The sequence below is a fragment of the Sciurus carolinensis genome, chromosome 2 (genome assembly GCF_902686445.1).
Source record: "Sciurus carolinensis chromosome 2, mSciCar1.2, whole genome shotgun sequence".
NCBI classification, from domain to species: domain Eukaryota; kingdom Metazoa; phylum Chordata; class Mammalia; order Rodentia; family Sciuridae; genus Sciurus; species Sciurus carolinensis.
The window spans coordinates 178,276,579-178,302,350 of NC_062214.1; the positions used below are offsets into that span (position 1 = coordinate 178,276,579).

The following is a 25,772-nucleotide window of genomic DNA, read 5'->3' on the forward strand; positions in this document are numbered from 1 at the left end:
TTTATAACATACATTCATATTATCTCTACAATATAAAGCAAGAGCTTTCTGGGTGAAGAAGGTACTGTTATTGATAGTGTTTAGAATAGGACTATAAAATATATTATTAAGTGAGGCAGTTAGACAGGCAGTATGACTACTTATCAATATCAAGTTGCCAGTCTGACCTTCAAAAACTCAGTAATTCAATAATACTCAATTCATCTGCTGGTGAAGTCGCATTCATTACATAATTTCTCAATGATACCTTCCTTATGCCCCCACTTTCATGAGACATTTGACAGGGCTATAAGAAACAATTTTTGCACATTGAATGAAGTCTTACATTTTTAAGTTGGTCATCACCTCTTGCGACAAGGTTGCAAGTCTGCATAAACAGCTCACTTTTAGCAGTATTTTCTTCATTTGACCATAAGCAGACATGTTTTAGAGGCTTAACCCTTTGAAGATGACTCCATTATTGGAAAAGATACATATTTTAATACTGACTAACAGAGTACAGGCTCTCTATTTTGGTAAAAGATGGAGAAAGGAGAATGTCTAGATTGTTTCACCCAAGATCCCTCATGAGAGATTCATGAGGATATTTCCGTTTGCCCTCGATGCGAATATACAGAAGGTAGACCAACATTAGAGCAGTGGGAAACTTGGCAGAACGGGCTAGGACAGGGTTTGTGCAAAACCTTTTTCCGGTTTCAGTTTGAATGGGTTCCCAGGAAGTGTCAAGCCCGAACAAATCCAAAATTTTACAATGTGGCTCAGCCAAAACTGCTGAGATTCACCTGATTCTGGGTCAAAACTGTACAGAGCACACTGAGTTTTATTTGGTGCAAAGCCAATTGAATTGAACCTTTCAGGCAACTTCAATGAGAAGCTCATAGCCTTGGCAAAACCAAAAATGAATCTAGCCTGATCTTTGGTTTTGAAACAGCAAGTTCAGGCTTTGTAAGGAGATAAAGGCAAGTTTTACTTAGCTTCAAGATTTTTACAAATACTTAGGAGAGGCATTGCAAATAATTAACAGTTATTTGGCCAGATTTACATACTCCAGTCAGTGTTTCCTGGGCAAAACAGGGGCACTTTGGTAAGAACATTAACTCCTTTGGGTCCATACACACCTAAGTGTCCAAAAACACAATTCAGTGAGCTAGCAAAGAAAGATAGCTCTTCCTCAACAACTTCTGTGCCTGCAGAGCCATGTGCACATTCAATGGGATGAAGCAAAATTAGTACCAGATCCAGGGTGGGAAGACAAGAAAATTAAAAGTCAAAACCCCAACAGCAACTGTCTAACACAGATGGGTGAAAATAAGTGTGTACAGTGTTGCATTGCAAACTCATGTAATTCTGGATGTAAGACTAAAGATCGACGAGTGTGTAGAGTTCAAATCTATTACTAGTAGTGTTAGTCAAATGCCTCATTTAGAGATACACTGACTACGGTTGTTTAAAAAATAAAACACGTTTCCAGTGGTTTGTAATATTTCTAAACAATGTAGGCAGGATGCGTATATTTTTTGCATATAGGCTTAGGTTAGAAATTATCCTATAAATTATGTTAGTTCCATAAGTAAACTGAAAATAAGGGAGATAAGATTGCTTTACATATAAGAAGGCGATTAGGTGCTAACCACGTGGTAGCTTCACAATTTCATATTTGCTTTCCATTGATGGTAAAAGTCAGATAATCTACCTTGTTCTTATCTCTTTTAATTTATTTCCAGTCTATTTTCCCTTACAGATTTTTGTCCTAAGATAAATTTATTTAGATGTCTTTTTATTGGCTACTCTATCATATGCTTCATCTTTCTGAATAACAAAAATGTCTATATACATATGTAGAGATAAAAATTGATTTTAAAAACTTCCTATGATCACAATGATCAAATTGTGTGCTATAAATTTTTTGAACTGAATTATCACTGCATTTAGTATTAGGTATGCTATGAATTTTGAGAAATATTATTAGATGTGAAATATAAGAAAACCCTAAACCTTACAAAAGTATGTTTCTTAATGGGGTGAATATAGTTTCCCCTTTTCCTGCACTCAATTAGCTAGGCTCATGTATCTATGGGTAAATGCTAATTTTTGTTTGAATAAGGCAAGGTTCCATTTCATTTCTAGTCTTATTTTCTGTTCCCACAGATTGCATCACTAAGAAATCTTGTTCAAATGAAAAAGTACATGAAAATGAAACCAATTTCTTATAATAATGTTACTCAATTTCTTGAGTGTCTTCCTGCTTTAATGGCTAATATTACATAGTGATCTGTCATCAAAAATCAATTTGAATGATTTATCAACTTGATTAAATCCTCTTTTGACTTTATTGAAAACAAGGATTTGGAAACCACTTGACTTACTAAAGGTCTATAATGCAGTTATTAAAAACCATTTGATTTCTGTTCTTTTCTACACCAAAAAGGCTTTACCTACCAAGAATTATTAAATGGCGGTAACTCTTCTTTCATTAAAGCATTTTGTTTAACTCAACATATGCAGAAAATATTGAGAAAAATAAAAAATTTTGCGAACTTTAATACCATTTAATAAATATAATATTTTGAAGCATGTATTTTACCTAAGCATAAAATATATTTCCACCAAAACCTTAAGCCTAAGATTGTCAAAGCCAGTTCTCATTGTCATACCCATCAGCCAAATCAGACTTACTTTCTGGCAGAGGAAAGTCTGCCTTTATTTTTCATTTCAAAGAAATATGTGTCCCTGTGACAACTGTCACATTGCAGAATTATAATTTTAAAACAGATAAAGAGATAAGGCATGAAGACCAGCTAGTTGTCACCCAGATGAAGTAACACTACTGTCTTCAATTATTTTTTACCAACACAGTCTCTTATCTCTGATTTCTGGAGACATTCATTCTTTGGTTACAGAAGGGTAGAGAAAGAGGTGAGGTTGTTAAATAAAACTATAGTCACTTCTTCTATCCAATCAATATATGTATAACCCTGCACTCACCAACCCAATACTCCATATAGCTAACACAACTCTTGGTTTTTAACAAAAATATCTGTGTGACTAAGAAAAGTCTTACCTCAGTGTCTTGATTAAAGAAGTGTGGCAGAAACCAAAATCTTAAATTACACTCTGTTTAACACTCGAAATGCCTGGGAGAATTTGCTTTCTGAGAGCTCTGGGTTAGTGAGAGGCAGCCTTTCTTAACAAAAATAAATTGAGAAGAGGCCCTGTGATAGGTAAGATGGCCTCTTCAAGCAGAGTCATGGCAGAAGAAAGCACACATTAAAGCTGAGGACATAAAAACCAATTTTCAGTTGAGGGGATGTATCTCATGGAAAGGGACCAGGGGAAGGATGAGCAGGGACAGAAAGGAGAAATACTAGGAAATGATACTGGCCAAATTACATTTTTACATTGTGAGCATGTATGAATATGTAACTACAAATCTCACAACTATGTATAACTATAATGCACCAATTAAAAATATGGAAAAATATAAAAAATAAAAACTAATTCTCTTTAAATAACTTGTGCCTCATGGTTGTGGGAAGAGTTCTGCATATTTAGCGAACATGCTACCCCCATTCAAAGATCATACTTACCTCATCTATTATCTTTGAACATTGACTGGGGATAGCACTAATTATATTGTCATAATATTTTTAAAAATATGCTGTTAACATGTTTCAATTTCCTTTAATTTGGTTTCTGGTGGAATATAGCACAGATATAGGAATATAGAGAGCATAATGGGGTTTTAATCAGCATTTCCCTGATGCCTAATGAAGATGAATATCTTCTCACATTTCTTCTGCCACTGAAATGTTTGTTCATGTTTTACCTTTTTCATTTCTTTAAAATTTGGGTTATTTAGATTTTTCGAATTGTTTTCTAGAAAACAACAGGATTTGGATACTTGTTGGAAGTCTGTTATCTCTGCAAGTGTGGCTTTTCTTTTTATGTTGTATTTGGTTTAATTTCCAGAAGTTCTTGATTTTAATGTAGTTACATCAGTCATTTCATATATATGATCTATATTTTCAATATCTTCTTTGACTTTGTTTTTTTTTTCTTTTTTTCCCTTCAAATCCTCCTAAGTTACAAGGTTATAAAAATATTCAACTATTTTTTTGTTTTAAACATTTTATGGTATTGCCATTCCCATTTAGCTGTCCATGCAATTTTGAATCAGGAATTCAAGCTAATTTATTACACCATCTATTGAAAAGTCTATCCTTACTTTCCTAACATTTGACATCAGTTGTGCCAGATGTTTAGTGTCCATACAGACATAGTTCTGTTTCTGAGTTCTCTAATTTGAATACAGTGATCTCTACATAATTTTGTGCAAGTTCTATACTATCAAAATTTCCAAAAATATTTATTTGATAAGTTTTGATATATATTACCAAAAGAAAAAAAAAAGAAAAAGAAAAAAAGAAATCTAAAAACCCCACAAATTCCCCTAACTTGTTCTTCAGAAATTTCTTGGCTATTCTAGCATTCCAGAGCATTTTCTCTATGAAGAATTTATATTTGGGGTAGGGGATAGATTATTTCCCAATGTACTTTTTTATTTTGTTACATTGTATTAGTATACCTTTAATTAATTTTTCTCAGTGATTATTGCTGGAGTTAGAAGTAAAATTGCCTTTCATATATTGGATTCTATCAGAGAAACTTGCTAAAGACTGTATTTTCATAATTATCTATTTCTTGGGCTTTTAGCATAAACAAAAATACGATTTTCAAATAATGATAATTCTGCTGCCCTGGCTAGGATCACCTACACAATATCTAATAAATGTTGTGGAATGGTGCATCCTTTGTTTATTCCTGGTCTTAAAGGAGATTTTTCAAAATTTCAATGCTAAGATTACGGTTTTGCCATAGTTTTTTTTCCACATGGCCTTTATCAGATTTTGCAAGTTTCCTTCCATACTTAGTTTGCTGAAACATTGTTGATGACAATGACAAATGCTTCTTATTTGATGTTATCAAATTTTACATCTCCTTAATCTGTTAGTATGTTGAATTACATTCACTAATTTTCTAATATTAAACCAAACTGAATTCTGGGAATAAACTGAATTTTTTCATAATGAATTATCTGCATATGTGTATATATATATGTATATATATAAAATATAAATAATATACATAATATAAATAATATAATATAACATATAAGATACAACTTGTTAATGCAGTTTGTCTTTCTAATATTTTGTGTACAATATTCTTGCATCCACGTTAATGACTAAGATGATACTAATTTCCTTTATTTATATCTTCTATGTCTGTATTTTGTAATGAAGTTCATGCCAACTCAAAATGTGAATTGGGCAAGTTCCCTTTTTTTTAGTCTCTGAACAAGATATTTTAATCCCTGAAATTATCTGTTCTTTAAAAACTTGGTAAAAACTAATCCATAAAATTATTTAGGCTGGGTGGCTCTTTTTGAAGAAAATTCTAAATGATTAAAAATTGTTGATTAAAGATCATTTAAAAACATTCATTCATGGCACTATCCATGCTGCTTCTTAGTCCTGAGCAAATCATGTGTTGCTAAGAATTTGATTATTTCTCCTGATTTTCCAATTTGGAAAATCATTTATAATACTCTTCTATGTGGCTAAACATCCAGTATCTGTGGTTATATCTTTTTTTTCATTTCTAATGGACAATGATCTTCTTTTTAATTTATTTTTTAATTCTTTATTTTTAAAATTTTTACAGACTGCACCTTGATTCACTGTATACAAATGGGGTACATCATTTTGTTTCCATGGTTGTACACGATGTAGACTCATACCATTTGTGCAATCACACATATACTTAGGGCAATGATGTCTGTCTCATTCCACCATCTTTCATAACCCCCTCCCTCTCATTTCCTTTTACACAATCCAAAGTGCCTCCATTCTACTCTCACTCCCCACCCGCCCACCCCCATTATATATCATTCTCCACTTATCAAGAAAAACATTCAGCCTTTGGTTTTTTGGGCTTGGCTTATTTCACTTAGTATGATATTCTCCAATTCCAACCATTTATTTGCAAATGCCATAATATTATTATTCTTTATGGCTGAATAATATTGCATTGTGTATATATGCCAGAGTTTCTTTATCCATTCATCTGTTGAAGGGCATCTAGGTTGGTTCCACAATCTAGCTATTGTGAACTGAGCTGCTAGAAATACTGATGTGGCTATGTTACTGTAGTATGCTGATTTTAAGTCCTCTGGGTTTTATAAACCAAGGAGTGGGATATTTTTGAGACAGTTAGCTGATTGAATCAAGTTAGTTGCCCAATCAGGTTTACTTTGTTAACACACACACACATTTTTATCATTTGGTTCTACATGCTTTATAATTACCAGTATAATTTATTAATATTTTGTTTTGACTTGTGGGTTGTTTGAATGTTCACTTTGAAATTTCCAAATGCCGAGGGTTCATTTGGTTATCTTTTTGAATCTTAGAGCTGTATATGAGTATGTCACAAAATTATGGCCCATGGATAGGAACAGAAATCTCTATGTAACTGTGGCTTCCACTAAAGAGAAATTACGTGTGCTCCCTTTCATTCTTTTGTATTGTTAATATTGCAAATATAAGGCCAGAGGTAGCAGGCATTGACTCAAGAGGAGAAAACAAATATTAAGAACAAAAAGAGCCTGGTTCTCTGACATGGATGTACTTGATACTTGCCATGGCTCATTTATGTTTGGGTTGATCATAAGAGAAACTATTTTTCATATTACTTTAGGGTTTCTCTATTTCAGGGTTACTGTCATGCCTAACTTTCATACAAAAGTATAGAAAATAATTCTCATATTAAGGAAAATGAAAATAAAGTGAGATTTGAGAAGAGATATGAAAAACTGAATTTATACCTTGAACTTCAATTGCTTTGCATCCACTTTCACTTCACACTAGAGTGTCTACATTTCTTTTTCTCTCTGGACTGCCCATTTACTAGTTCCTTCCTCTAAATAATGACATCTACTTTTGTCCCTTTCTTTCTGGTACCAGAGTGCACCTCTCCCTAATTTTCCAAGCACATGTGTAAAGTAGGATTTCCACCTAGGCTCTCCTTTCCCATTTGCACGCGTATTCTCTCACCATTCCAGTGTCCTGCACACCGCTACTACATTTGTCTCTTTACACCACATTTACCATACCACAGTCCCTGAATAAAAACCATCCATGGCTCTCTAGTGGCTCAGTGGCTGTGCTACCACATTTCACCTCCAAACACTGCAATGCAGATGACAGAGACTGCAAAGTGACCACAGCACTCTTTGCAAAAGGCAGCCAGAAGCCGTCCCAGCAATGTTTCAGGAGCCATTTCTGACCAATAGAAACTAACCCTCCAGAGGAATCCATTTCCTTTCCATAAAAGATGAAGTCTAAACACCTTGGTTTGTATTTCAAACCTCAGAATGCCTCCTATTGCTCTCACAAACTGTCCTATGAATCCATAGTTGGGAAAATCTGAAAGGCTTTGAAATAACGGAAATTTACTAGGCATCTTCAACAGAAAACAAGTTTTTGGGTAGTACATCCTTCTTGGTTTCTGAGTCTATGAGATCTCTATACCTGTCTTTGAGTTATTTATAACTCTGATCTGTAGATAACTGATGGAAATGCAAATGATTTTGTTCACAGACAATAAATCTTGTCGGGTGAGTTTTGAATGATTTCCCTTTTCCACCATGGAAGAAAAAAGAACCTTACCTCTCTTTACAATCATTTCAGCACTTCAGTGCCTGTAAGAGTGGTTCTCTGAATGTCCCTTAAAGTCAATTGTAACATTCTGCTCATTTCATTACTCAGTAAGTTAAATATACTATTTATCAGTACATTTTATAATTAAACAAGAATAATGATCATGGCTTCACACTAAAGAATCTATGAATTTCATTATGAACTTCGATCACAATGTCTTAATTTCCTTTCTATTTTCTTCACAATAGCTTTGCAGCATGTATATGCATTAGCTTTATATAGAGCACTTTTTATCTTATATAACTGATTTATTTCCATGTAAGTGCTCTCAATCAGGATTTTCCTCCAGGTAATCAGTTTGGCTTTATTTGGGGGAGGGACCTGCTATATTTTGGCTGCAGGAAAGTTCATGTTAAACTTTAGTGAAAGTGGTTACAGCTTCTGTGAAACTCCAAATAGTGTACAGTACTAACCAAAAAAGACAGAAGATGAAGAATACATTGATATACTTTGGGGAATTTTTTCCAGCAACTACTGGACTAATACTATTTATACCCATATTGCTAAGTACATTGAGTTCAACATTTCTTCATTCTACAAATGCTTACTGAATGTCCACTTACATCAGGATTTTTTGACAGAGCCTAAGGATTTATTTGCAAATAAAAAGTAATTTCCAATCCAAATAGCTTAGCTGCTACTGAAGGAAAAAAATGGACATGATTGTGATCTATACAAAGAGATAATTGGTGGCAAGCCAGATTGAGTTTTTGTTATAATGAAAAGAACATCCTTTTGCAGGTATTATAACTACCAGAACCTTTAAAATCAATCTATTGTAAATACTCCTAAGAGAATGAAGAAATTTCAAACTTTGACCAACTTGTATAGGTGCAGCATATTATGTGGTCTTAATACCAGCTCAACCAAATGTGGATGGCCAGTGCTTCACTATTGTTTATGCACTGAGTTATGAGAGAACAAGAAATGAAATCACTTTCAGCATAGTTGATTTTATGAACTATAAAATATCTTTACCATTTGAATAGCCTACCAAGTGAATTAAATTCTGCTTCTTGTAATACCATATGAAGCCAAAGGACTTCATAATATTTGAGCATTAACATTATTACTGAGCATTCTAATTTTATGGCTTTACTTATGATAATTATTTCAAATTAAAACTACCTTGAGAAAACGACTACTGTAAAAAACCTAGTTCACTTAATCCATTTTATTTTTCTTGTGATGACTTTTAATTTTTACTTTTACTCCTAGGGGAACTTTTAGAATAAGGCATTTAAGATTTTATGCATAATATTTTGTTAGTGAAGACAGTAGATAAGTAAAAAAGACTAACAAATATAAATAAAAGTTATGAGGGTTTTGTTGTTGATACAATTTTTAGTTTCAGATATCACACTGGTATAATTCAAATGATTAAATAATAAGCAATGACTAATAATATAATAATGGTAACCTAATTTTTGTTGGTCCTAAGTACTTTCAATTATTTTTTCTCTTAATTCTTACATGATAAAATAATTTTAAGCCATTTTTACAGATGTAGGAATCAAGGAAGATATACAAAATGAATGTTGTAAAAAAAAGGTATTTTTGTACCCTGAACCCAGGTCCTCAAACTCAAAAATTCTGATTTTTTTTTCATAGTTTTCCAAAAGAACATTTAACTCCCAAGTTAAATTCTGTTGTCAAGCCATTCTAAGGGTAAGTAAAATATATGTGAAGGAATACTAATCATTTTATTCACCTACAAAGTCATCATACCAAAACTGAGAAGGTCAGTGTACTTTCCAAATGGCCCAGATAAATCTAAGGGAGAAGTTATTTACTTTAGAGTCTAGAAAGTGTCAATCAAAATCACTTGCTTACACTTTTTACTAAAACGTTCCTTATTAGCATCTTTTCATTCCTCGCACTTACAATATAAACATTTATTAGCCTTATTGTTTTAAAGAATTTTTACTTTAAACAATAATTTCTACTCATTAAAAATATGTGAAAAACCTCTACACTACTGCCAAGGCAGTCAACAGTTCCTGTACTTTATTAAAGACATTTTAGGCACCAATATGCACGTTCAGTACTTGCATCACACTTGCTTCACATGTCCTTGTGGCTCTCTCCCAAATAACAGCATGGTAATCTTTACTTTTTGGAAAATACAACTTTCTGTGGCTGTATAATATTTCACAAGGTAGTTCCATCATTTATTTTATTGTTCTTCCAATTCACATGATTATTACTATAAAAATGTTTATGAAAAATGAAATAGTCATATTTTATAAAACATGAAAACCTGAATGCAATCAATTCACAACTTGTAATTCTTGTTTAACGTCACTATTATGATCTTCGTTCACCCTCTTTTGTTATTATTTTAAAATATGCCTGTAGGTTGTTATTATTAAAGTACATATGATTAGATATTTCAACTAGTTTTCATTTAATATCACATTACACCTTTTATAACACTGTGGCATGTTGGATAGGCAGTTCACACTTTATTACTTCATAGATAAACAATGAGAGGGTTTCTCTGTTTTGAAGGTAAGAATATTTTTCTAATAAATATTGTAAGCATGCAGCCTTTACACCTATGCACTGAAAAAAATCATTTCCAATACCAGATTCCTATAAGTAAGATTATTCAGAAAAAGGCTGATCAGGTGAAAATAATGAAAAAAAAAAAAAAAAAAAGAATGTTTAAAACCTGAATTTCAAAGTATAAATAGCATCCTGATCTGTTTCTCATCAAACAATCCTTCTAGTGATTGTGAAATACAGATGCAAACACACAAGGTATTGATTATATTTAAACCTAATACATTTTCCATAAATTAGTACTTCTTACCACATTAGTCCTGAGCGAGCAGTGAGCACTTAAATAAACCCACATTTTTTTCATTTAAAAAGTCTATTTCCACATACCTTTTAGATACAGTTTAGCTCATTTCCCCCTTTGAATCTTAGATGTAGTTTTAGAAATGTTTCTGGAACTGCCTCCTTTGGTGTTCTCTGAAATCCACATTGGGAGACAGCAGTAATTCTAATACAAGAAGAAAGAAAATGCCCCAACTTACCGTTTCTAATGCATTAACACGGTCCTGCAAATAAAGCATAACATATGATTATAAACCCAAAGCTATAAAAAAATCATTACAAGTTGACTTAGTTTGCAAGTTTTCTATTTACCCTCTATTAGCAATCATTTATTTTAAGAATGCAAAAAAATGAACTCTCCAAATCAGAAGGAATACAAGAAAATAGACACAGAAGAATCACTATACCTTTTCTCATTTCACCTCATGTTAGGACTACAGGGTTTAATTTAATAGTAAATATCATAAATTAAGGTGAAGTTACTGAAAGGAACAGTTTTATCACTTTTGCATTGTTAAAATTATCTACTTCAGAATAGGTATATATTAGTATATTTGAATAAATGAATCACAACTACATGATAGCAGGGATATAAAAAAGAAAGTTGGCATATACAACAGCTCTCACTAGGCAGGGAAAATTTAAAAGAATAACTTCATCAAATAAATTTAATAAGTAAATCATTATTGAAAACAAAGCAGAAAGATAAATGAGAAAGATATTCACACTTGGCCAATCCTGAATCCAGATAGGCCTTCATTATCGATAGCATCTTGGGAGGTTTACAGAGGTACTGGTTTTAAAAGGGTTCACTGACAACACTGCCTAAGAAAGCTAAATGATTAAGAAAGTGATTATATTCTCAAATCTTTCCAGAGCTGAAAATGATAAATGAAAGTATTTATCAAATAAAAAATATGAATTTTAGAAAAAGCAGTCTGAAAATTTAAGAAAATGAAAAATCATCTTTTCTAGGAGGCTCAGGGTCATTGGTCATTTTCTTTTCTTTTTTTTTTTTTTTGGTACTGGGGATTGAACTGAGGGGCTCTTAACTACTGAGCCCATTCCCAGCTTTTTTTTTTTTTTTTTTCCATATTTTATTTAGAGACAGGGTCTTGCTGAGTTGCTTAGGGCCTCACTAAATTGCTGAGCCTGGCTCTGAACTCCTGATCCTCCTGCCTCAGCCTTCAGTGCCACGGGGATTACAAGCATCTGGCCCATTTGTCTTTCTTTTTGTCATTTTAAGCAATTTGACGAAATCTGTGGAAACTGGATTTGTTTTTGTTGAATTAAATTAATTAATCATTTATCCTAAGAAGTAAAAGGGAGAAAATGGTGCAGAGAATGACTCAGCTCAGGCCTCTTGAGAACGTGCAGAGACCCACACAGACTCAAGTCTTAGAAGTACAATGAATCAGGCCCACACCTGCCTTCTCTCAGCCTCACCAAAAACTGAGGGTTCCCCGCTCAGGACTTCCACAACCAGACCTCCAACCTTCAGACTGGGAAACTGAGTGGAATATTTCTATCTGGTAAACATCTGGCAGTATGAGCATGTTAAATGCACACATGATGTAAAAGTGGCCCAAAGTAGACTTCTTACACCAGTAGAATCTGTTCAATTGCATTTTGTTGGCATACTTGGGAGGATTCCATTCTTGCCCCATAACTTTCATAAAATAACTACTACTTCATTTATAACTTGTGTACTACCACATTTGAGGGCTTTATAAATATGATGCCTCTAGTGGGTTTTGATTATCAGGCTTATTCACAGCACATCTGGAACAAAACCATTCTGCAATGCTTTATCATCCTTTGCAGAATGAATAGAACCTCATTAGATATCTTATAGAGACAAAAACAGCCTTTGGGCAGTTTATATGAACCATCTTAGAGGGCTCAATTATTCACCAACCCTATTTGGGTGTGAAGTTTTCACCATACTATGGGTTTGTGGGTTGATTCTATTTAGGATTAGCACATTTTAAAAGTGCACAGAGAGCTCACTTGAAATAGGTGACTTCACATCATGTCAAAAGACAACTGAATTAAATATTTTCATTCCTGTCTCAGTATTCGGTGAAGAGAAACAAATATCCTTACAATTTATGTCAATTGTTTTCATTTCACTTAAGTATTGCTATATGACTTTAAAAGAAAAATGTACTTATAAAGACCCTGGATCCAAATAGTCAAAACATCAGCATTGTATTAAAATATAAATGTCAATAAATAGTACATTTTGGATGCAATATACTTATGCCTGTTTGTCTATTATCTGTTTTCTTCCAAAGTGGTCCTGAGGTAGTGTTCAATAAAAAATAAAAATGTTAAACAAAACAAGGAAATTGGGGACACAGGAAATTCAGTTCATTAACCTAAATTTCAAAAATTCAATTTGTTAATCAACAACAGTTAATAAGATATCAGCCATTGCTGCCAATTAATGAGCTTTTATCTAAATTGTAAAGTTTTAAAGTCTTAATTATAAGCTACAAGTAAAAAGAAACTATTCCTAATCTTTTTAAACTTACAATGTGATTTTCACCAAAATTTAAGAAATATGTTTTGAAAAAAGCAAATCATTGTAGTTCACATCTTTTTTTGGCAAATAAGATTAGTTATTAGGCACCTACATATAAAAGAATTGGGCTACTAACCATCCTTAATCTTAAAAAAATTTGCATGTTTCTTCTCATGTTATTGTTATTAAAATGGAAGTTACAAGGCAATATTTTGGCTTTGATACAATCCATGAAAGAAATGCCAACATTTCTGAGGATGAACATATAATATACAACAAACCATTTCCTCCTTCACCTGCACTATGCTACTTAGGGCTACAACAGTAGTAAGTTTTTTTCTTTTTCTTTTTTAATCTCTAATTTTCATTTCAACAGATTTGTATCTCTAAGTTCCACCTGCAGGTTGAACACTCCCTCCTCCAACCCCACAACACCCATATATTTCTAAGCCTGGATCCTGGAAAGAAGTACTGTTAGGATGCTGGAAGGGAGTTAGGAGGGAGTTTAGACAGGGAAGATGGCCTCCAGGAACAATGAGGACTCTCCCATGATAACTCAGGTGGCTTTCGGAAATTGGTGGCTCTTCCTTTTGTAGCCATGGGCTTTGATAGTCTGATGAAATCATTTTCTCTCCAATGTATACTATACACCAAACACATAGTTTTGTATATACTTTTAAGGAGGATGCAGACTCTCTGAAGCCTGCCTATGGACCACCGAGTCATTTTACTCCTGATAACATCATCTAAAATAAGATGAAGAATATTATACAAATCAATTAATTTATTAAGTCATTCTATTTACTTCTGTTATATAAAAGTTTTCTACATAACACCAGTAACAAGGAAAGAAACAATTATGACCACAAAAGGGCAGGGTAGTATTAAAATATGAAACTCTAAGTGGAAGTAAGTGGAGAGTTAAACAAAAATTGAAGGAGAGATTTCCTTCAAATATCTTGAAGAAAAAAGTTTTGGGGGATAAAACCTACATTGTTGCCAGGGGTGTGTGTGTGTGTGTGTGTGTGTGTGTGTGTGTGTGTGATATTACATGATTCCTTTTACATTATTCTTTAATTTAAGAAAGCTAAAGTTTGAGAGATATCAACAAAGACAATGAATGATTTTAATTTCGACTCTAAAGGACTTGCACAAGTATGTACTGCATAATCACTGAGCTAAATGGAGAGTGTTAATAGTTTTTCTTATCAATAGGTGAATATTATATGTTCTCATGAAAATAATGCTGTTAGGCATCATATTTTATTCTGGGCTTGGAGGATCAAGTAGGGAGAATTATATCTTGGGAGAAGATAATAGCCTATATATTATTAAAAAATATTTTTTAACTTTTTAGGATTAGGTTACTAACAGTCCTCATGCTGTAAATATTCATTTGCTACTTGGCCACAATGGGCCACACTTTAGAACGTAGGAATGAACCAAGGCAATTTACTGGTATCACTGGAGAATGGCAAATATGAGTAGATAAAGTTAGGAAATGAGAATGAAAGGAATCATTGATAACTGAATACCTGATTATTAAGTTTATCTGATTCAGTTAAGCCAATCAATTAGACATCTAAAAGATAAACTAGAAGCTTATAGGGTCTACACAACCAGAATTCTGCTGCCTCTGGTGAGGACAGTTGAACAGGTTTAGTGACTTAGTTATGTCACTATAATGCAGCATTTCCCAGGAATGCTCTCAATATGTCATTAGCATATGAAAAAGCACAACAACATTAAAATGTAACAAGAATCTCTATATTTTCCAAGTAAGGAGCTCTAAAAGCATGCAACAATTTTGGAAACTTCTCTTGGACTGAAGGGTCATGATGGACTTAAAATTTTTAAGAACAAAAACCCACAATGATAATTTCTTCCCATACTGTCCTAAAAGCACAAAGCCTGTCTCGTGGAGGAAAAAATGTACTCAGCTCCATCCAAAGGCCAGCACACAGTGCTCTTCCTGTCAGTGTCAACTCTGTGGAGTCAATACTCACAAGTTTACCTGCTGTTGCTGCAGAATGCAATGCAAATAGTAGGTACAGTTTTCCTTCTAGGCTTTTCTCCATAGCAATCCATTATATTTAGCATTTTGTCAATTTTTTTCATGATTAAAAAGAAGCAGAAATAATTTCTTAAACTCCAAGACAGTAAAAAGAAAGGCTAGGAAAAGGCCTTTACTGACTATCACCAAAAGAATAAGCATTTTATCTAGTGATTTAAAATAATTTAAAATAGATTAAAAATGCAATCTCAATATAGCAACATCAAAAAAGTTTTAAAATAGAGCATAAGTTGATTCAAATATGCCAAATGCATCGATGATCTTTACAATGAAATTACACGCCACTAATCAATAGTCAGAAAAAGATTCTCTAGACTTGGGAAAGCTTCAGGAAGGAAGTTTATACTTATTTTCCAATCCTCCTATGTTCAATTTAGCCATATGGAGAGCTGCAGTCAATTTTTGCTAACTCATTTACTAGCTGCTTATGTGCTTTTTTTCAAATAATCTATTTCAGTGTCCAAAATAAACTAGAAATATTGGGGTGGGGGGACTACAGGAAGTCACCAAGATTTAGTCTAAAAAGTAATCAATAAAACTCTCAACATCTTGATTTGTCAAGAAAAGCCAGTTTAAAGGGATGTGTCAGATCCTAGCCTAGACAGAGTATCCAATAATATGCCTTGCTACCTGACTTTCACTCTGGATGTGGCAAATTCTTGAGAACCAGAAGCAGAAACAATCATAGGATTTAAAAACAAAGGGTCTTATCCACTTTTCCAACATATTCTCTCAGGCATTCCTATTGCCACAGAGAAGTGAGGGCAGCTCTTCTGCTGTGTTCTTGGGTTGGCATTTTGGTTTGTGTTTTGCTTGTTATGAGGACATTGCTGACCATCATACTGCAGTCTGACACTGTTCAGGAAAGGCTCAAGACAATGTTCTTAACTGAAGGAGAATACAACTCTGTATCTACTTTTAAGAGAAATTCAGAAGTGGGATATGTGCATGGGTTTGTGAGGTGAAAGAGCAAGATGAAGAAAAAGGTATGGGAATGGGGTTCTGTTGCATGGCCTAACACATTTCAGTGGAAAATACAGCCTGAAGGGAGAGGAAAGGGTTTGGTTTAAAGTCTTTGTACACAAAGCGATGAAAATATTTTTTTCTTTTGAAATTGAGAATCATTTCAAGATTCTTCCTTCTATGTGACATGGTATGTAGGTGTGTGCCTGCAGAATATGACTCTCAACAAAATGAAGGGCAAATGACACAGAATTACTTTACTCCTGTGACTGCCCAATTCTACAGTGAAACTGTTTGTAGCAGGTAACAAAGGCATTTGTTCAGTGAGTGACATGTGGACTGGAGAACAACTAAAACTTATTTGCAGATAAAATAAAGACTCTGATGGTGGTTAGGGGCAATGCAAATGACAACCAGTGCAATTTCTGAGATTGACTATTCCCCAAAAGACATGTGGGAACAGAGTTGAATAGTAGGGGAAGAAAGCCAGCAACTAGAAACCAATTGTTTTTTTCAAGGATTTATATTGTAAAAAATAAAGTATATGTCTCCAGTTGTGAGGTTAGTCACATATCAGTGAAATATGTTCTGAGCTCCTATGCAAATCATATTGCAATGGTGATTATGGCATAATTTATGAGCAGGCTTATGTCATTGTGGCAAACTATAGGGTATGCTTTCATCTTCAGGTATACAAAGGGGTGTGTATCTTACTGTGACCAAACAGAGCTGGTCTAATCAGACTCCCTCAGGCTGACATCTTTGTTTCTCTCAAGGGAAAATAACCTCCTGGGCTTCTTGGTGAAGAATGGTCCCAAGGAAACCCATATTACCAAACAATCTTTCAGCCCAAGTTCCTGTCTCCTGAATACTGAATTACTCAGTCATTATATGGTAGAAGGAAACAGCCCACCCTGGGAATTTATTGCTTACCTTTGCGCCATTCCAACCATCCACATCCTAATTTATGTGCAGAGTTATTTAATCAACAGTTTTCACTACCATCTTTCTATGTTTTGATGTACAGTTACCTACAGTGTTCTATGCTAAAAGAGCTACTAAAAAAGATAATCGAGTCCTGAGCAGCAAAGTTTAACGTACCATATTTGGTTGACCTCAGTTAGGCTGCATTTTGCTTCCACATTCAGTTTGACTTACGTTAAAACTATATCATTCATCTCACTTGCTAGTAAATATGCCCAGGTGAGAAAGGAAAGGCAGTTAAAGGACTGAGAATTAGCCTCAGATTACCTGCCCTTTGATCATCAACAGAAACCTTTTTTTTTCCTATCTAAGAAAACTGAGGGAAAAAACAACCCCATAACTCTCTGTTTAGATGTTCTTCAGGGACACACACCTGAAGACTGGCTTATCCTATAAGCCCTAAAATAGGGCAGATATTTTTTGACTATTCAGTTCCAAATATCCTAAACATTTCTACCTATGAAATACTTAACTGCTTTTTCTTCAAATTGAGCTTCATTCTGATTTTTCACTGTGGTTTGACTACCGTCTTCCCAAGGTAGAAGTTTAAACAGTAGCTTCGGCTGTTTAAGAGAGATGTGAGTTATGAAAGAGTTGGAAAGCTTTATCATCCTAAAGTAACTGGAAGCACTCAAAATAGTAATAACTATAAAAATAACACTAATAAGACTATAACCATTTCAAACTAAATTTTAAATTTCTGTATTTAGAGAAAATGGTATAATTTTAAAATGGTTTCCCAAATAATTTCTTACCCAACTTAAAATCACAAATGTTAGAGAAATCCTTATTTGAAATTTAGAACATCTTATTCTTTAGGATTATAAATAAAGAGTAGTGATTTAGTTAAGTGACCTAGATTGTCTTGTTTTCACAAAATCATCCTGGAAGAACTAATCCTAAATTCTAAAGTCTAGGCAATGAAGGATATGAGATGGCAGCTTGTTAAGAGACGTACCTGGGCACTTGAAGCCATTAATGAAAACTACTTGACACTCACAACTCTACTTGCAGACAATGGAACTCTGGTGCAGTGTCAGTGTGGGAGTTCAGGAGGGTCTGATTACTTAGTATTATACTTTCCTTCCACCTGCCAAATCATTCTAAATTCTAACAGAAGAAATTTATTCTTCGTAGAAGAACTCAAAAATTTATTCTTGGACTCACCCATGCCAATTCTTTTAAAAGGCAAACGTTTTAAAAATAGATTACCATTAAACTAGTTTAGGAGTCAGCAAAGTGGGCCAAATTCAGCCAGCCACCTGTTTTTATAGGACCATGAGCTAAAATGGTCTTTATATTTTCGTTTAGTTGAAAAAAAAAAATCAAGGTAAGTATAGTATTTCATGATGTGAAAATTGTATGAAATCCAAATTTCAGTGTCCATAAGTAAAGCTTTATTGGTACAGTCTGGTCATTCACTTAAGTATTGTCTGTGGCTGATTTCACGCTCTAATGCAGAGGTAATTTGTTGTAAGAGAACATCAGGAAAGTAAAACTGAATTCATGTGGCATCTGCCCTCTACAGGAAGTATGGTAGCTCCTATTCTAAGGTGTTGGTATCCTATAAGAATTCCTTTCCTCCTTCCTTGGAGAGGTCACCCTGTAGAAAATGCTATAGGCTTCTGGAAAGAAAGAATGAAGTGAAACACACATACCAGGGTCCAAAAAAGGGATCAGGAACCATACAAGCTTCACCCAACTTCAAAACAAAACTTAAATTGCATGTGCATAAAAACATATGCCTAGAAAAAAACCCACTCCTTAGGCTTAGGCCATTTATCTTGTTTTTGTCCTTTATTCCCTTTATCAATCTTATTCCTTTTCTTCTGATGTCTTTCCCTACTTCCTTCTTGCTTCCTTTCTTTCTCCCTCCCTCCCTTCCACTCACTTATGCACTTAATTTATCTGTTCATTTATATTTACTGTATGACACATTAGGTCCATAAGGAAGATAAAGATCTTTCTGTCTTTGTGGATCTTATATTCCAAAAGATCTGACAAAGAAATACATAAAGCAGATACACAGGGAATGACTGGGGGTGAGGGTGGAGGTTTACTCTAAACAGATTGAGTTTAAGGTTACGTTCCCATGAAGAGTCAGCCTTAGAGTTGAAATCTCAAGAACAGAAATGAGCAAACCACTGAATGAGCTAGGGAAAAGTATTACAGAGAGAAGGGTAGAAATGCTGAAGTTCTAGCACAGGGATTCAAGGACAGAAGCAGCACTAGGATGTGCATTGTGGTTATTGAAGAAAACATCTCTAAGGCACCAATATCATAAATATCAACACTGTTTATTCAAAGCTTAAGTGCCAAAAATTTTATTGGTTACTTTAAACACCCCAACTTTTAATACTCACAAAAAATGCCTATAGGAGGATATTACTCATCTCATTCATCTAAAGTCAGAGAAACAGACTCAAAAACATTAATGCCAAAGTTGACAACATGATTAAATAAATGGTGCAGTTTGGACTGTACCCCAAGTCCAGATCCCCCTTTAATAGCTCTGAAAAAAATGGAGCTAATGGAAATACCATATGCTGACAATGCAGTTTTATGGGCAAACAGACAGTAAATACTCTTTTATTACCATCAAGACTATTTTGTGTTTTTGCATGGTACAGGTTAAGTGATGCACTGGAAAACTGTTCTGGGACTGCTTTCTTAAAATTATATAGGCAAAAATAGCACTCCAGAACCTCGTTTTAAACAGATAACAGGTGTAAAAAACATACTATATCACAATAAAAATTAATGTTTTAATAAAAACTTGTTTGTACAAATTTATTTATTTCACTACATATGAAGGGATTATATATGTGTGTGTGTATAAATGTATGTGTGTGTATACACGTGTATATCTCTCTCCAGAGATACAGATGTATTTAGGAAAGTAGATACAAGTTCAAGGGAGAATGCAGCCCATCTCCACAGGAGACACAGCCAAAGGGGATCATATTTTTGCCACATGCCTGAAACAGACTGAATTTGGAGTCCTCTCCTCTGGACTGGGAAAAACTTCCTCCTGCAGAGAAAGGAAGCTAAAGGGTTGCAACACCCGAACTTGATGGCACCAAGGAGGCTGGGAGTGTAGATGCCTGATTCTCGCTGCCCAGGCCTGTCTGGCACGGGTCAACTAAAGCTACATATCTACACTTCCTGTCTTGTGTCCCCTTTTGCACCCCTTTCAGGCCAACTAAATCTAAATATGTATATAACCTGACTTTGGTTTCTATAAGTTGTAACTGATTGTGTGGGACAGGAGAAAAGCAATCTAGTTGCTCCTCCCAATTTGATCAAAATGGATAAAGTTTCTTTTCCCTTTTTGTCTATTTCTTAAGCAGATGGGTGGCTGAATTCAGCAGGGATTCAGACAGGATCCCTGGGCAAGGCTACTGGTAACATGCCTTTCAGAAGGAAGTTGCAACTCTTTCTCACATCAGGCCAGCTGAGTAGTCAACACTACTGGGGAACAGCAGAATAAAGGTAAATAAAAGCAAAGGTCTACACTTAATTAGTTGTGACATTGTGTAGTTAGATGGCAACTGCATTGTGCTGGCTCTCCAATTCTTTTGGATATGAACTGCAGGGGTTTATATTAGCCAATGAGCCTACATAGGGCCTGTTTCCTCCAACTCATTTGCAGAAACTTCAACTAAAATCAGAATACCGTAAAAGGCATGGTCTCTTGTAAGTAACATTTTCTATTTCACTTTATATGAGCAAATACAAAAATATTAACAGACAGTACATGTTATTTACTAACATGCTAATAAGAATTCACACTTAACAGTAAACACTAAAATTCTAACAAATCAAACCTAGAATAGTACTTGTAAGGAATTCTGGAAAAGGAGGGTGCTTTAGAATTCATTTTAAAAATAATTAATAAATGATTATTATAAAGAGACTAAGATATAAACGGAAATGCTTTTTAAGTCATTTTTTCAGTTCATTTTAGTTTTATCACTTTTTACACAATTTAAAATTTATGGAAACCTTCTAATGTTGCCTTTAATTTTTGCCAGAATATTTTGAACTTGGTTTAAAACTGAAATTGAAGAAGCCTGAGGAGGGCTTTAATAACAACTTTCTTCAGTCTGTTTATTTAAAACATGATGAATAAGCAAAAAGAAAAGGTGCAGAATGGAAAAAGAAAAATGATCCCTTCTCCTTCCTAGCAGTGTTCGAGGTTACTGGATTGTTCATATTCTTGCACAAGAAATTAAAACTTCCTCACATGCTAATAGCCTAGTATATATATCTGACACTGTTCCAGTTGTTGTATATGTGAACTTGGAGTCTAATGGTTTAAAGGTAGTTTTAAAGTTAAACAAAGGCAGAAAGAAGCTTCACTGATCTTAACTTCCCAGTATCTCCTGACTCACTTAATGTACTCTATAAATTACATAGTTTTTTAAGTCTTTTGTTTTGAAGGAGTAGAATGTCCCTGTTTTACCACATTAAGTTCTTAATTCTGATAAAAAAAAATTGAAGAAAGAAAAAAAAAAAACTAAGAACCTAAATAAAGCATGGGCAAGGGAATGGTGCAGAAATTATGATCTCCAGCTCTTGAGTCATATTAGTACAGTGGCATGGAAACCAAGGGATTGGAATATAAGTCCTATCCCTGCCATGTCAGGCTGAGCAAGGCTTAGAACAGTGTACAGCTCAAAGAATTGCTCTGTAGTGATTAATATCACTCACTAACACTTCACAGGTGATAACAAGTGCTGAATAAGTATTTGTTAGTACATTTAAACATAATATTGGCAAGTTTTTAAGATCCCAGGCTGAGGAAATCCTCTGCAGCAGTTCTTTATATTCTGGAAAATCAGCCAGAAATTGAGAGGCAGGGGAAGTTCAAGAAGTAAGAAATACAATTTGTTTCCATTAATACTTAGAAACTCAGAGATTTGTTTTTTAAGTCAATGGAAATTTGTTTCCACCAGAAAAATATTATTGCTGAGTGTTTGCTTCCAAATTTGCTCCACAGTACAGTCATTACATAGGATATTGCTTTTCACAATTGTTACTATTATCAAGAGGTGGAGGACAAAATGGATTAACATGGTTATTTACACAAAATTTGAGGCCTATCTAGGGACATGGTATCAGAAGCATAAGCAGTAATGTATTATGGAGAATCGTCCTGAAGTGTTCACTTAAATTCCACAATTCAAACGAATTCGCCCCAAATTGTAAAGTGACTGCTAACTCTTGGGTATTGGTAGAAATTCCTGGACAATGTTAACACCACAAAACACCATAATGTACCAATTTTTTTTTTTTCACAAGAAAACATAAAAAGCTATTTACATCACCTCAGAGCTCATGGAGCCCAGAGCTGGGACTTTGGTCAGTTTCATCGAGGGATGTTTTTCTAAGGGCTGACTTTCATGATGTCAGCTACCAAGGAGATGGTGCATGAAGATGCATAAAACAATCTCCTTGAGAGAGCAATTTATAAAATCTCTAAAACACATCCAATTCCAACACATTTTCAATTCCAAGTCTTTTAGTAAATTTTCTGCATACAGTAAAATTTGGGCTTTTAAAGGCTTTGTCTTTGGCATTTTAAAAATGTTTCCAAATGGTATCTGTTTTTTAAGAGGCTGTTTTAGAAGCTTGAGTCAAGGAGACTGCTGAGTCCTGAAGACTTGTGCTTTTCATCCCCTTGGATAAACAGAGCCAGGCACGTTTTTATATTTCTTTAATTTTCAAAAGAAAACAGCCTAGTCAATTAACCTCCCTATATTCAGACACAAGAATACGTCTTTCAAGGCATTCTATCTTCAAGTTTTATTCTGTCATAAATTTGGAATTAAAATTAAGTTACAAATTTCAGGTAAAACATGGTGATAAAATTTAACGATCACTAAAAATTCAAGTGGAATCCATTTTACTGAGTCTGGTTCCCTGTTCTCCTGAGGACTCTTGATGTAGTAAATTGAACTGTGCAAATCTAATTGGCTGAGACTCTGCTTGACCCCAAGACAGACTGCTAATGTTTTATCTCTGTTGTGATCTCATACCAAATTTAACGCTGGATAAGCCTCTTCACCTTTTGAGAAAACAGAGGCTTTAATGAGGCATAAAGTCACCTTCCCCTAAAGGTAGCAAAGGGTTGCTTATACCTCCATCCCCCATAAGCACCCATATTTAGTTTTGCTAACATCATTGCTTAGAACATTTTTTTAAAAAAATCATACCTCAGAACAAACAGAGATATACAACTATTTGTCTAAGTTCTAAGGAATGCATCTTGGGAAGCATAAGTAGGTATGCATTATATTTTGGTTTCTAGGATTACAGAAGTTCCATTATAGCTCTGAGTCATCCTAGGGATAAGCAAGATAGTGCATCACCTTCTAGTTTAATAAAATCTTAAACGGTTAATGCCAATTTATCAATTTATTCAAATTGACACTTGTAAAAGTGTACTTTAGTATCTCCCAAGGAAATGAGAATTTCCGGGAAAATAAATTGCTCCCATTCATCTGGAGATCCAGTGTGAGAGGAGGACATATCTGTTCACCCTCACTTCCCCTTCTAAAGTAATTCAGAAGGGGCTCTGAGCTGGCCCCCCCACCTGTATTCCTACCCTCAATGTCTATTCCCAAACTACTGTGTGTCTTGAAAGTACAGGTTACAGGCATTCTACTGTCTGGCAGAAATGAATGATGGAAAAAACCATGAAAATTGTCCAGTTGGTCTGTCACTAGCCCAGTTTTCCATGGGTGTTTACTAGGAGGAAGAGCCACCTACCTGGTACAATGAGATGTTAAAGTACTATCTTGCCAGCATCAGTCAGGCCGATTTATTTGCCCATGTCAATTCTACTCTTTTGTGATTTTTCTTGCTCAGGTTGTCTATAACAATGTGTCTGCCAACTCCACATTGGCATTCTCTATTATAATACCCTTAGATCAATATTTATTAGGTTTGCCCCAAAAAAACCCCAAGGAATTTAATTTCCATTTTTTCTCCTTAAAACACTGTGCTGCCAGAGGCAATTTGATAAGTAACTGAAATAAAGCAATGGTTGGGTAAAGATTATCTTCTCCTTTCACTCATCCTAAATGCTTTGCTTAAGTACCACTGAAGTGACGACACCAAAATCTAACACCTCCCCTCCAACACTAAAGCGGTTCTAAAATAAATAGTAAAAACCAAACTTTTAGAACTGTCTTAAAAGGTTAATAGAGAAATTACATGTAATTATGGGTCATCTGAAAAACAGCATGTCACTAATGCCATTTAATATCCTTCAGGACACAGCTTCTGGGATGTTTCAGAAAAAAAAAAATGTTTTCCTTGTTAAAATAGCGTAACTCCAATGTAAAAAATTAACCAAATGATTTAGCTCATTTTAATGAAACTTCTGATGATATCAAAGAAGTGTGTAGAAATACTTGTGACAACATTTAGGTTATAGATCCTCCAACTAAAGTGCTTCTCTTCTCTCCTAAAACCAATGAGACTGATATTCATGAGTAGCTCAATAATCAATCTCATTATTGCCACACTGTGTGTTTTCCATTTTCTCATTATATTTAGTAGCTATGCAAAGAAATAAAACTTCTTGTAGCATAATCTGCCACAAACAGGAATTAAAGGCTCATGGCTGCCAATGGAGGGGGTGAGGAAGACAGGGGGTGGTGCAGCAGATGGAGGAAGGGAAGAAGGCAGGGAGGGACAGGGGCAGCGCTCCATGCAGGCCAAGACTGGGTCTGGCTTTTTTACTTCTATAATCCTGGCATGCAGCTTGGTATCTCGCACACAGGAAGTGCAAATAAAGTGTTTATTGCACAGTAGGTGTAAGTAAAATATACTGAGGACCCACCAGGCACCAAAGTTTCCGTGTTTCTTATCATGATCCTCTCAATAATCCTATGAAGTCAATGTTATTATTGTTCCCAATTTACAGATATGGAAGCTGCTTCAGAAAAACCTACAATGACCTAGTAAGAAAGGAAATTCCCTGCTCTAAAATCTAATTTTAGCTCATTTCAAATAAGAAGAAAAGACAGGACTGTAAGTTAGCAAAGAGGAGGGACAAGGGAGTTTAAGATATTCTGTTTGGTCACTTCCACAGTTAAACCTTTGGAGCATTCCTAAATCAAGGAGGATACTATTTTAGTGTGCTTTGTATTTGGGGGTTCACAAAGCAACATGAGGAAAAATCAAGTTACTGAAAGTGAACCACATAGGTTGATATTTTTTAAAAAGAAAACAAAAAGCGGCAGTAGCATCTACCACTACCAGTCATCACAAGCAAGGTGTCAAGTCACTGAATACATTTCAATAAATTGAGGAAAAATGGATTACCTTTTGTGTCTATTTTAAATGTTTCCGCTGATCTCAAGAGGATTAAAGAAGGGATTTGTTTGTTTCAGTGTACCTCAAATCCATATGCAAATAGAACTCCGATACTGCACCACACATTTAGAGTCAAAGACACAATACTTTGTTTTTAAGAAGAGCAGCACACAAAGTAACTGCAAATGAATGTCACAAAAAATGAGCCAGACAATGTTAAGCTCCAATGAAGAATTCTGGTAATTACAAACTGCATTGTAACAATCACTGT

The 25,772-nt window shown here is 34.5% G+C and overlaps 1 protein-coding gene across 7 annotated transcripts in view; it reads right to left on the reverse strand.

Moving 5' to 3' along the window:
* The window catches only part of Cep128 (centrosomal protein 128), a 418,908-nt gene that overhangs the window by 40,165 nt on the left and 352,971 nt on the right, over window positions 1–25,772 (reverse strand). For 5 of the 7 annotated variants that reach the window (XM_047541495.1, XM_047541492.1, XM_047541496.1 and 2 more), the window contains 2 exons: window positions 17,647–17,736; window positions 10,826–10,849 (listed from right to left, as the gene is read on the reverse strand). In XM_047541495.1, the coding sequence (XP_047397451.1) occupies window positions 10,826–10,849; window positions 17,647–17,736 (114 nt within the window). The remainder of the gene's footprint in view (window positions 1–10,825; window positions 10,850–17,646; window positions 17,737–25,772) is intronic. The other 2 variants (XM_047541498.1, XM_047541497.1) reach the window with 1 other exon arrangement.